The sequence below is a fragment of the Eubalaena glacialis genome, chromosome 1, assembly GCF_028564815.1.
Source record: "Eubalaena glacialis isolate mEubGla1 chromosome 1, mEubGla1.1.hap2.+ XY, whole genome shotgun sequence".
In the NCBI taxonomy this organism is placed as follows: Eukaryota; Metazoa; Chordata; class Mammalia; order Artiodactyla; family Balaenidae; genus Eubalaena; species Eubalaena glacialis.
In genome coordinates, this window is record NC_083716.1 from 34001891 (window position 1) to 34016543 (window position 14653).

At 37.7% G+C, this 14653-nt stretch overlaps 2 protein-coding genes across 2 annotated transcripts in view; one reads left to right on the forward strand and one right to left on the reverse strand.

Moving 5' to 3' along the window:
• The window catches only part of MYOF (myoferlin), a 586741-nt gene that overhangs the window by 289005 nt on the left and 283083 nt on the right, over positions 1 to 14653 (forward strand). The gene's annotated exons all lie outside the window — the stretch shown is intronic.
• Positions 1 to 14653, reverse strand: part of PDE6C (phosphodiesterase 6C) — a 60168-nt gene that overhangs the window by 12476 nt on the left and 33039 nt on the right. Inside the window, 1 exon segment of the mRNA XM_061195024.1 lies at positions 7217 to 7303. Within this exon segment, the coding sequence (XP_061051007.1) occupies positions 7217 to 7303 (87 nt within the window).

The window sequence follows — 14653 nt, forward strand, 5'->3', positions numbered from 1 at the left end:
TCACCAAAGTTGAACATATGCTCATCCTTTGGCCAAGCAACTCTATTTCTAGGTACATACCAAACAGAAATGCACACGTGTATTCACAAAAAGACATGTACTAGAGAGTCACAGAACACCATACGTAACAACCCTGAATCAGAAATCACATAAATGTCTTTCAGTAGTTGACTGAGTACATAAATGTAGTGCACACACACACACACACACACCCCCCCCCAAAGAAAATAACAACGGAAGAAAGGAACACAAAAAGCAAATGAAAAATATATCAAAGGAAATACCCAGTGGAACATGAAAAATTCACACCAGTAATATTCATAGTTTCAAAACCATAAGAACTTAAAGAGGAGACTGTAAGGCAACAGTAAAATTAAAAGTGAACTAGCAGAACTAGTAGTAGAATGAAAAAAATGGAATTGAACATAAAAGCAATATAATTGATGAAATCCACATTAAAGCTATACTCAAGTAGAATAAGCAACTGAACTGCAACAAGGGACATAGTCCACAGTCTTGAGGAAATTAAGATGGAAAAGAATAAATCTATGAAAATATACAGGCACCTCCCTGGTCGTCCAGTGGTTAAGAATCCGCTTTCCTATGAAGGGGATGCAGGTTCAATCCCTGGTTGGGGAACTAAGATCCCACATGCCGTGGGGCAACTAAGCCCGCACACCACAACTACTGAGCCCTCGCACCACAACTACTGAGCCTGTGTGCCACAACTAGAAGGCCACGCGATGCAACTAAGAGCCCACGCACCGCAACGAAAGATCCCATGTGCCGAAACTAAGACCTGATGCAGCCATAAATAAATAACTATTTTAAATATATATATAAAGAACATAATAGAAATAAATGGCAAGAAGACTCAATATATACATAACTGGTATTCCCAGTGTATTAGAAAAATGTTCAAAGATACAATGAAAATAAAAAACTTCCCTGAAATTAAAAAAAAAAGAATTCTATGGATCATAAGTGTAACCCATGACAAGGAAAAAATAGATGCAGAATGGTCAATACCCAGACATTCAGACAAAGTTACTAAAATATGAAGAATTAAGAATCATATGAAAAGATATACAATGGAGAAAAGACAGCCTCTTCAGTAAGTGGTGCTGGGAAAACTGGACAGCTACATGTAAAAGAATGAAATTAGAACACTCCCTAACACCATACACAAAAATAAACTCAAAATGGATTCGAGACCTAAATGTAAGACCGGACACTATAAAACTCTTAGAGGAAAACATAGGAAGAACACTCTTTGACATAAATCACAGCAATATCTTTTTTGATCCACCTCCTAGAGTAATGGAAATAAAAACAAAAATAAACAAATGGGACCTAATGAAACTTCAAGCTTTTGCACAGCAAAGGAGACCATAAACAAGACGAAAAGACAACCCTCAAAATGGGAGAAAATATTTGCAAACGAATCAACGGACAAAGGATTAATCTCCAAAATATATAAACAGCTCATGCAGCTCCATATTAAAGAAACAAACAACCCAATCCAAAAATGGGCAGAAGACCTAAATAGACATTTCTCCAAAGAAGACATACAGATGGCCAAGAAGCACATGAAAAGCTGCTCAACATCACTAACTATTAGAGAAATGCAACTCAAAACTACAATGAGGTATCACCTCACACCAGTTAGAATGGGCATCATCAGAAAATCTACAAACAACAAATGCTGGAGAGGGTGTGGAGAAAAGGGAACCCTCTTGCACTGTTGGTGGGAATGTAAATTGATACAGCCACTATGGAGAACAGTATGGAGGTTCCTTAAAAAACTAAAAATAGAATTACCATATGATCCAGCAATCCCACTACTGGGCATATACCCAGAGAAAACCATAATTCAAAAAGACACATGCACCCCAATGTTCATTGCAGCACTATTTACAATAGCCAGGTCATGGAAGCAACCTAAATGCCCATCGACAGACGAATGGATAAAGAAGATGTGGTACATATATACAATGGAATATTACTCAGCCATAAAAAAGAACGAAACTGAGTCATTTGTTGAGACGTGGATGGATCTAAAGACTGTCACACAGAGTGAAGTAAGTCAGAAAGAGAAAAACAAATATCGTGAGAAAAACAAATATCGTATATTAACACATGTATGTGGAACCTAGAAAAATGGTACAGATGAACCAGTTTGCAGGGCAGAAGTTGAGACACAGATGTAGAGAACAAACGTGTGGACACCAAGGGGGGAAAGCCACTGTGGGGTGGGGATGGTGGTGTGCTGAATTGGGCGATTGGGATTGACATGTATACACTGATGTGTATGAAATTGATGACTAATAAGAACCTGCAGTATAAAAAAAAACAAACAAACACACAAACAAAAAAGAATCACATGAGTATCTATGCAGAAAAATCAAGTCACATTAGAGGGAGAAAATCAGATTGGCCATTTATACCTCTCAGGGCAATGCTTCAATGCCGAAAGACATTGGAGCAAGGTCCTACAATTTCTGAGAAAAAGAAAGTGTGACCCAAGACCTTTATATTCTGCCAAACTGACTTTCAAAACTAAATGTAACAAACAGATCTTCTTAGGCATGTACTTAGCTTAGACTCTCTGGGAGAAACTACCAGATAACACAAATTGAGCTAATCAAGATAAAATAAAATACACAGGAATGGACAAGCCATGGTAGAAAGACTGTGGTTAAGTATCAGGCCCATTTAAAAGTAGAATTAGGAATAAACAATTGTGCCTCTTTGGTCTTGGCCACAGAAGAGAGATGACAAAGGGAACACTGTCATTTGGAAAGCATCACAATGAGATGCACACTGTGGCTCTAAGGCCTCCCACCTTCAGAAGCACACCTGTGACACATGTGGCTGCCCTACCAGGCAGAAGAGGAAGTGTGCCTGGAGTGCCTAGGCTGAGGACAGAACACCACTGGGGCCGGGCAAGTGAAGCACTTACAGATTGTATACTGAAGATTCAGGCATGGATTCTGGGGAGAACAACACCTAACCCAAGAGAGCCACTGGGGTAAGATCCAGTTCATCTTAGGGATTTCAGCCATTAGTCATGCAATAAATGCTCTGGTTTAAAAAAAATAGACAATTGTGGAAATTATAGAGCAAAATGAATTTTATAACTACTGATAACAGTAAAAAAAATACTTTTAATGATAATAAATACCTTACAAAACAGAGGTGGAGATGCTGGAAGCAGTATAAGTATTCTATAATTGTTTCACGTTTCATAGCAGGGAGTTCATGGATGATGTAAAGTTAACACGTATGGTCTAAAATCAAACATCTAAATGCTCGTTATAGTTTTTCACACTTTCCCGTAATCACTGGCTATTGATTTTAGGGTTCTCTTTAAGAACTAATATCTCTTGTGATAAGAAAACAGTTCTCTGAAGTTCTGTAATTCTTTCCATTAAAAAAAAAAAGTTTCTTCTGTTAAATTCAAGTAAAATTAAAATTTTCATTGAAAATAAATGGACTACCACTTAGCAATGAAAAGGAATGAATCACTGCTGATTCATTCATTCAGCACGAACAAATCACAAAATTATTATTCTGTATGAAAGAATCCAGCACAAAAGAGTAATAATTGCATGATTGCATTTATATAAAAATCTAGAAGATTTAAACTATAGTGACTAAAAACATTTCAATGGTTGCTTCGGGCTGGGAGGAGAGAGAGGCATCGACTGCCTGGGGGCACGAGGAATCCTTTGGGATGACAGAAGTGTTCTGTATCTTGAGTGTGGTAGTTCCCAGGTGTATGAATAGAATCCATAGAATTTTTATGAAAAACACATTAAAGGGATGCCGCTTATTGTACATACATTACACTTCAATAAACTTAATAAAAACTCTAACCAAAAAAATAGCTTGGATAGTAAGATCCCATTTTTCTAAAATTGTTTCTATCCTTCTCCCTTTATATATTCACAGAGGGCTACAATGAAGTTCATTAAATGTTGATGAAATGTCTATTTCTGAGTGATAGGATTTAAAGTGATTTTTTAATATTTATCTTTGGAATGTTTCCTATTGCTTGAATTTTTATAGTGGGCATGTGTAATTTTTACAACAACTATTGTCATTAATTTAAAATATAGATAAGTCTATAATATTCCATGTGTTCTTCTGGGGAATTGTGCTGGACACGTGATGTAGAGACAGGTGCACAGAACAAGAGAGGAGGCCTCTGTCCCAGCCCCACTCCAGCTGGGCCCCCATTTGCTCAGCTGGTTTCACGTGCCCACAGAAAGCGTCTAACCTTGCTCCCCCTCTACCAGTAACAGGCCATTTTTGTTCTCCTAGTGCCATGAAAATGGCAATAAAATATAAGTTCTGCATAGCACACCAAAATAGAAATGGCTCCAATTCATCCTGATGAGGGCACTCAGGGGAGATGAGTTCTAGTCTTCAATGTGGTACATGCGACACCCATAAGAGAAGATTGCCAACATGTTTGCGGTTTGCTGGTGACCATACACAAGATATTTAATTTCTTCTTCATTCCTTCTTTGTATAATACAAGGTCAATGTGAAAAAGCATAAATAAAGTTCGTGAAGAAGTGTTTTGAATAATAAAAGTGTTGTTATTTATGCTGAGCAATGCATTTTGTCATTCCAACAGTACACTGTAGTATTAAAGTTTCTATTCTGACAAATTTGGCTAACAAGACTTTTCCACCTATTCATTAGGTTAAAGGTGGATTTCTGGCTAGTTTAGAATACAGATGGTTCTGTCCTCAAAGCAGGGAATCCAACTCTACTGGAACATAAAGATATTTTAGTTCAAAGCCTGATAATATACAAAACAAAATGAGTAACGTCCACAATATGACAAAATTGCTAGATAAATCATAAGGATTTCCCTTATGTAAAAAAATTAGTTTTAGGTATAAACATTTTCTTTATACAATAAATAAATAAAAGAACTATTGTCTCTCAAAAAAAATGTACTGAGACAACTGTATTGTCTCAAAAAAGAACATCTGATGGTTAAAATTTCATTTTTTTCAGCATTCAATTTGCCTGCTCATAAAATGCTCTGTGATTGCATTTATTGCCTAGCGACTCTATTTACAACCCTTAAAAGTCTGCAATTAGCAGGTCGAATAGCACTGTAGACAGGTCCTCGCCAAGGCGGTACGGATTACTAAGATGCAATATTCCTTTTTAGAAAGAATAATAAGCCTTTATATAGCCATCAAAACCAGTTCAGACTGCAGAGTAAATAACATTTAAAAAATTAAGATGGAAAACAACAACTCTATTATAAACTCTCAAATCCCAGAAAGGAAAAACATATGAGCTACTAGGAGCCTTCCAAAGTTAAGCACTTAAACATTTGGCTGTAAAGGTTTTAAAATATATTTTGCGTTAGTAGGTAAACGTAAAATTAAATAAATTATTTTTGATACTACCTGCCTGTGGTATACGTCATCAGTGGGATGAATGGAAAATTCTTACTCAAAAATACAAGACTGTCCCAACCAGTAAAACAAGGACTCATAACAAATTGGATAATAACAATTTACTCTTATCTTCCTGAACTACTTTCAATTCTACTCTTTCTAATTCTCATAGGACAGATATTATCATCCTTTTTATGATACTACTGCAGGGACAGGTCCTGGCTACACATGAGAATTATGAAAATTCTTATTAAAAATGCAGATTCCTGGGTCCAATCCCCAGGGAGCCTGGTAAGCGCGAGATGAAGCCCAGGATGTGTTTTTAAAAGCCTGCCCACCTCCGCCCTGTGAAATCGATCATTCTGACACAGATGGTCTGTGTCCCCCTGTCTGGATGCAGCCTGCAATCACAGGCTGTTAAAAACATTTAAATCATGTGTTTGTTTGTTTTGTTTTTCCACTTTTCTGCTGGTTGCCCTGTATTACAAGTTTTCCCACTTGGCTTTTGATTATATAGAAGAATGTAGTGTTATCTTTCTAAACTTGGACATATTTCCATATACCCCGTCCCCTGAGCCTAAAAAAAGATTATTATCGAAACTGAAAAAAGCTCCACTCTCCCAAGGGCTTATTTATCCTAACGAACTCGTATGATTCTAGACAGTTTCTCTGTCGAGACAAAACAGTATTCCCCTCCATCTAATAATGATTCATTCTCGGTTAGAATTTTCTCAAGATATTTTTTTTAAAAGTATAACTAGATTATATTCACCACCTTTCTCACAAGCCTATATACCCCTCAAATAAAATCAGTAAAAAGAATAATGACTGCCTTCTACAGAAGGTTAGTAGTACATGATATTGAGTAAATCAAAGTGAATTCAAGACCAAGCTTAAGCCACTTCCTGTGAAAAGCTTCCTGATCCCGCCCCTCTTCTCCCCTGTGTCCTGCCCACTCCTGAATGTGACACCTCCCTCTGGAACTCTGGGGAGATTCACTCAGTGCCTCTGATGGCAATTGTCCGATCTGTCGTACAGCCTGATTTCACGCCTGCCCCCCAGCTACCAAAGCTTGACTTTCTCAAAGATACAGACAGTGCCTTACAGTACATGCCACATGAACCAGAAAAGCAGTGGCTGTGTAGCCTCCTTTTCTCTTTACATTCATACATACCCAGGGTGCACAGAGCCCTCTCACATCCACCTTAAGCTTTTTCTTCTTTCTTCACAAACCCACAGAGATTCTGTGACTTTCCATGGCTCTTTCCTCCTCTATCTCAGCTACTTCCAACTTGGCTGTTCAAAAACTATTGCAGGGGCTTCCCTGGTGGCGCAGTGGTTGAGAATCTGCCTGCCAATGCAGGGGACACGGGTTCGAGCCCTGGTCTGGGAAGATCCCACATGCTGCGGAGCAACTGGGCCCGTGAGCCACAGCTACTGAGCCTGCGCGTCTGGAGCCTGTGCTCCGCAACAAGAGAGGCCGCGATAATGAGAGGCCCGCGCACCGCGATGAAGAGTGGCCCCACTTGCCGCAACTAGAGAAAGCCCTCGCACAGAAGCGAAGACCCAACACAGCCATAAATTAATTAATTAATTAATTTTTTAAAAAAAGAAAAAAAAAACTATTGCAATATAGCAATTTCTATCAATTGACTTCAATAAGGGTATATACTGTCAACCGCCAGAACTCAAGGCCGTCCTCTTTCTAAGCGTTTTCTGTGGCTTAGTGCTTTGATCCAGAGCTTGTGAGCTGCCCTAGAGAGAGAGAGAGAGAGAGACCCACGTACCTCATCCTGCAGGAGAGTCTTACTGTACTCCAGGTGGTGCCTCTCCAAGATGGACGATCCATGAAGCCTTGCTAATGGGATGTGTATCTAGGAGGAAAAGGATAATTTTAGCTATTTAAACATTACACATAAGGTTACATGATACAGAATCTTTACAATCTGAGGATTTTTTTCATTTCTTCCCTCTCCCCTAATGCCTGTGAAACAGTTGGAAGTAACATATTGGAAAAGAATTTTTAGATTTAGAACAGGAGAATATGCTCTTTTTAAAAAATCCTTAAAAAAAAAAACAAAACCCCTAATTTGTTAAATGCATAAAATGATTGACTTGTTTAAACTATGAAGTTTGGTTCACTCCCTGCATCTAAAATTGTTAACTTCCCTGGAGCTTATGGAGGTGACTATGACTTATAGAACATGTAGCAAACTTGTTGAAGCCCATAGTTTATTTGCACAGAAAGTGTATATTAAGAATTTCCAGGAACCAAAATGAAAATGATGATAAAGTAACATTTCTTTTCTCCTCTAAGACAGTGACATAAATTTAAATTTCCCATTTGTTAGTGGTGAGGTCACAGTTTTATGTAAAGTGGGGTCTTTGGTACCCTGTCTTTCTATAATTCTTCCTGTTCAAGGAAGGGGAAGCAACATTGAAAATAAAAAGGTGTGCACAGGGAACTCTGTTCAATATTCTATAATAACCTAAATGGGGAAAAAACTTGAAAAAGAACAGATACATGTATATGTGTAACTGAATCACTTTGCTGTACACCTGAAACTAACACAACATTGTAAATCACCTATACTCCAATATAAAATAAAAATTTTTTTTAAAAAGAAAATAAAAAGGTGAAAAGAAAAGATGGAGAGAAGCTGAGGTGAAAGGTCTAATAGATAATATGAAGACTTTGTTATAGAAATATGGAATAAATAATTTTAAGGAAGGGAGAAATCAGAAATATGGGTGGCAGTCTTAGTAGAGTTTCATTTAATTTCAGAAAGAACAGAACTTTAGGGAGGAGAGGAGTCATTAACAGGTCACTAACAGGTCTGGTAAACCAAGTATTGTAGTTAGGGAACAATCAGACTATGTCCGATCCACACTATAATTGATCATAATTTTAATACATATTCAAATACCTACACTGTGTCAGCACTGGAGATTTAAACAAATAAAAAAAGCTCAATTTCAGTTAGAAATGAGTGGTATCTTAGTTGCTTTAGGTTTAAAAACATTACTCAAGAAAGGTTACTGGGGAGCTAGATATTCAACCAGTCTCAAAATAACACCTCACGGATTACGTATTAATACAAAGGAGAAAATGTACCTTTGCATAAAGAGATCTGCTGAATATTACTCATAAATAGTTTAACTTAACCTTATAGTTAATGGAACAAATTGATATCATGAGCCTCCTGATGCAATGCACTGAGAAGGACACAACATCACCTACGTAAAATTCCCACCAAAAATGTTTACCCTGAATCTAGTAATCAGAAAACAACTGGACAAATCCAAATTGAGGGATATTATGCAAAACAACTGGTCTAGACTCTTCAAAAATGTCAACATTCTGAAAGATCCAAAAAAGTTAAGGAACAATTCTAGATTAAAGGAGATTCAAGATATTTGACAACTAAGTGCAATGTGTGAGCCTTGACTGGACCCAAAACAGAGAAGAAAAGATAGTTATAAAGGACATTATTGGGGAAATTGGAATAAACATTCTATATTAGATAACAGTATTGTACCAATGTTAAATTTCTTGAGAGTGATCATTATATTGTGTTTATATAAACAAATGTCCTCCATGTTCTCAGGAAATATGTGCTGAAATATTTTCGGGTGAAATGTCATGCATGAGGCCTGCAACTATCTCACAAATGGTTTAGCAAAAAAAAAGAAAAAATTATTTTACACACACACACATCTGTTAACCCAGTTGAGTAATATCCCAACTTCCTGAAGGAATCTGAAGATGTGGGGTGGGTGTGGGTGACTATTGTCAGTATATTCTGGGAAATTTTCCAGTGGTAAAGATGATTGAAGACTGGATACAAGTAAATTTTAACCTAAAATTTAAGAAGTAGAAAATGGTATAATCTGTAGATGACAGAACAGGGAGATTGACGTTAATCTATGAAACAGTTTAAACTGCTTCAGAATTTGTAAGCACTTACAGAATAACTACTAGGAAATTCCAGAGAAGGTTTAGAAAGAGAAAATGATGCTGAATTGATGTTATGAACACTTTTGTGGTATGGTTTGTGAGAGAGGAAGGCCAGAAACAGTGTGTGTCTGGATTTCAGCAAGACAACTGAGAAGAAGCTTCAAGATATGTTCTGTATGAGTTGGAATATTGAGTGTGGACAAATACTGAACAGCACCACCCAGTGAGTGCTGCTTAATTAACTGTCTTCCCCAGGGATAGGTTTCTAGCCCCAAGTCTCAGAACTCTGCCCTGGTTTTGTCCTGATGCACAGTTTTATCAATGACTTGAATGAATATTGATGGAAATCATGACTATCTAATTTTCAGATGATAAAAAAGCTGGAAAAAATAACTAATCCATTGGCTGACAGACTACTTTAAAAGGCAATTTCAATTAAGAGTGGAATAAAGAATCAGATTAACACAGCAAAGGAAACCATAAGTGAAATGAAAAGACAACCTACGGAATGGGAGAAAATATTTGCAAACAATGTGACTGCCAAGCGATTAATTTCCAAAATATACAAACAGCTCATACAGCTCAATATAAAAAAACAAACTAACGACCCAATCAAAAAATGGGCAGAAGACCTAAATAGACATCTCTCCAAAGAAGACATACAGATGGCCAACAGGCACATGAAAAGATGCTCAACATTGCTAATTACTAGAGAAATGCAAATCAAAACTACAATGAGGTATCACCTCACACCAGTCAGAATGGCCATCATTTTAAAAATCTACAAATAATAAATGCTGGAGAGGGTGTGAAGAAAAGCGAACCCTCCTACAGTGTTGGTGGGAATGTAAGTTGGTGCAGTCACTATGGAAAACAGTATGGAGGTTCCTTATAAAACTAAAAATAGAGTTACTATGTGATTCAGCAATACCACTCCTGGGCATATATCAGGAAAAGATGAAAACTCTAATTCAGAAAGATACATGCACCCCAATGTTCACAGCAGCACTATTTACAATAGCCAGGACAAGGAAGCAAACTAAATGTCCATCGACAGATGAACGGATACAGAAGATGTGGTATATATATATATGGTATATATACCATACAGAAAATGTGGGAGATTATATATATATATATGGTGGAATATTACTCAGCCATACAAAAGAATGAAATAATGCTATTTGCAGCAACATGGATGGACCTAGAGATTATCCTATTAAGTGAAGTAAGTCAGACAGAGAAAGACAAATATTATATGATATCACTTATATTTGGAATCTCAAAAAATCATACAAATGAACTTATTTACAAAACAGAAATAGACTCACAGACATAGAAAACAAACTTAGGTTACCAAAGGGGAAAGAGGGAGGGAGGGATAAATTAGGAGATTGGGATTAACACACACACACCACCATATATAAAACAGATAAACATCAAGGACCTACTGTATAGCACAGGGAACTATATTCAATATCTTATAATAACGTTTAATGGAAAGGAATCTGAAAAAGATAGATTATATATATACATATATATATGTATATATATAAAACTGAATCACTTTGCTATACACCAGAAACTAACACAACATTGTAAATCAACTAAACTTCAATTTAAAAAAAAGAACCAAATTAAGAAGATGTTGGTGGGAATGTAAATTGATACAGCCACTATGGAGAACAATATGGAGGTTCCTTAAAAAACTAAAAATAGAATTACCATATGATCCAGCAATCCCACTACTGGGCATATACCCAGAGAAAACCGTAATTCAAAAAGACACATGCACCCCAATGTTCACTGCAGCACTATTTACAATAGCCAGGTCATGGAAGCAACCTAAATGCCCATCGACAGACGAATGGATAAAGAAGTTGTGGTACATATATACAGTGGAATATTACTCAGCCATAAAAAGGAATGAAATTGGGTCATTTGTTGAGATGTGGATGGATCTAGAGACTGTCACACAGAGTGAAGTAAGTCAGAAAGAGAAAAACAAATATCGTATATTAACGCATGTATGTGGAACCTAGAAAAATGGTACAGATGAACCGGTTTGCAGGGCAGAAGTTGAGACACAGATGTAGAGAACAAACGTATGGACACCAAGGGGGGAAAACCGCGGTGGGGTGGGGATGGTGGTGTGCTGAATTGGGCAACTGGGATTGACATGTATACACCGATGTGTATAAAATTGATGACTGATTAAAAATAATAATAATAAAAAAATACAAAAAAAAAGATGAAATTTAATTAGGATTAAATATAAAGTATTTCATATCATGTTTGGATCATTATGTCAAACCCCAAGACCCACATTTAAGGAATGACATAAAAACACTGGAGTGGATTCACAGAAGAATAACAGATAAAATTATATGTATAGAAAATATTATATGAGAAATGATTAAAACAAAACTTCAACCAGGTATATTCAACCAGGAAAAGAGGAGGGGGAAATAATAATTCTCTTTAATATACGAAGGAATAGCCTGTGGATGAGAAATTATACATATTCTAACAGCTTCAGAGACTTGAACTAGGACTAACAGAAGTTATAAGGAGACCAATTTCAATTTGATATCATGAAGAACATTCAGCCATTAGAATCATCCAAAAATATAAGAGTCTGCCTTGTGAGCCATTATAAAAAATAATGGAATGTAGACTAGAGAACTCGGGAAGAAATACAGTAGGGAAGAGGCCTGCGTTGAATGTGGGGCGGGGGAGGATGAGATAAATGCTAAAATTCCTCAGATTTTTTGCTGATAACCACATCTCTTCAGACACAAAACGGAGGTGAGTAAAGGAGACTGAAAGCTGAGAGAACTGAAAAACTAACCAAGAAAAGGGGGATGAAAGGAACAAAGAAATCTATGAACCTATAAAAGAATGAAGCAGAAAACAAAATGGCCAGAAAAGTGAACAAAGAGAACAAAAGAACTCAAGGGAATAATAAAAATTTGAAAATGGCAAGGTTTCTAGGGCATTGCCAGAGGGCATAGTCTAAAGCTGGGAGATAAGGATGAAAACCAGAACCCAGGGGGTTAGACATTTTGGAGACAAGAAATCAGACCAAGGGCACAAGGTCAAGCCAGGAAGCTGTGTCCCAACAGCTTCAGCTTACACTGCACAGTAGCCTGATCGGTACCATCAATATGAGAATAATAATTCAGTCTTATTCAATCTTCTGTTAACTGTATTTACCAGTGTAATGTCTCCAGATCTTTATGGACTCCTGAGCAATTCCCCCAGCACAGTAAGGGCGCATAAGGAGATTCATCGAGAATCATTATGGAGGACAGGGTGCAAAAAGACACTTGATCACAGCAGCTTAGCGGAGCTGCCAGAACCATCACACCTGTGCTAAGGTGCCTGCAGTCAGGAACCCCTCACGTAGGTCCCAGTCCTTCCATCACCACATGTTCCTGCTGTCCAGTCCACAGAGAGAAATGGAAGAAGGTCAGCACGCCCATCGCTGATGAACAGAAGGACCCACGTAGACTCCCAAAGCCAGGCCAAAGCAGCAGTCTGGGATGTGGCCTCATCCTTTCTGCAATCCTGGAGACAAGATGCCACATCCAATTTGGCTACTTCTTTTAATCTAAGGCAAGTTAGATTTGACTGCTTTGAGGCGGATAATAGTACCTCCCACATGGGAGGGCTGTGAGGATTAAAAGAGGCCATGGGTATCAAGTTCTCAGCCTGATCTCTAGCACACAAGAAGTGCTCAGTGTGGTACATATATACAATGGAATACTACTCAGCCATTAAAAAGAATGAAATAATGCCATTTGCAGCAGCAGGGGTGGACCTAGAGATTGTCAGACTGAGTGAAGTCAGTCAGACGGAGAAAGAGAATATCGTATGATATTGCTTATATGCGGAATCAAAAAAGAAATGATACAAATGAACTTATTTACAAAACAGAAACAGACTCACAGACTTAGAGAATGAACTTACGGTTACCAGGGGGGAAGGGTGCGGGGAAGGGATAGTTAGGGAGTTTGGGATTGACATGTACACACTGCTATATTTAAAATGGATAACTGGGACTTCCCTGGTGGTCCAGTGGTTAGGATTCCATGCTTCCACTACAGCGGGACACAGGTAAGAATCGATACATATATATGTATAACTGAACCACTTTGCTGTACATGTAAAACTATCACAACACTATTAATCAACTATACTCCAATATAAGATAAAAAGTTAAAAAAAAAAAATAAAGGGCTGGAACTCTCAAGACGAAGACGTTGCTTACCTGGAACCCAGAGTGGAGATTCCCTTTTCAAGGCAAAGCCTGATTGGTAGAGTTGCTGAAGGTGAAAAGTCACTGCTCACAAGGTGCATTTCATCCACTGAGTAAATTTCTTCAGCATCTACTATGTTTCACATATACAATTTCATGTGATTCTCACAGCAGTCTTTAAGAGGTCGACATTATACCCATTTTACAGTTAAGAAACAGAATCTCAAATAGATTAAATGATTTGCCCAAGATCCCTCAACCGGGAAGTATCTGGATCCCATAAAACCAGACTCCAAAGCTCATTCTCTCTAAATTGTCTCACTCCCTCTGGTACCTCTGGAGATGGGTAGGTCATGTGTCACAGATGAAGATACAGTGTGGCCAAGGCAGATAGAGCTTCTTAAATGTCACTATCAAGGAGTTAGGCTGGCTATGGCATTGCTGATGAATTTTGAAAAGTGCTAATGACACAATAACAGTAATAATAATAATACTTAATAATTATTAACTGCCAAGAGCCAACCATGAGCTGAGTGCCTTATATGCATAGTCTCATTTAATCTTTACAACGACCTTAAGTGTTAGGTACCGTTACTATAATTCTTATTTTCCCGATGAGGAACTCGAAGCTTAGAAAGTTTAAATAACTTGTGAACCCAATAAATCCAAATCTGTCTGAGCTGAGGGCCTGTACCCTTATAATTGCACTTCCTTTCTTGGGCAAGAGAGGAAGATGGCGATGATGTTAAGATGCAAGGTCAGCTGAAGGTCAGTTGGTGGAAGTATAAGGACCAGGGACGTGAGAGGTAGTCAGCCCGGGAAGAAATGTTCTCTAGCTTGAGCTGGTGGGGTGCTACCCAGGTGTGTACAGGTATAAGCCAAAGATCAATGCTCTTTAATGTATGAATTCAGTACTTTGATGAAACAAAGTTGAAAAAAGGAGTGAAGGCGTTTACAAATAAGGCGGGGGCACCAGAACACATTGACGTGGCTGCATGTGTTCAC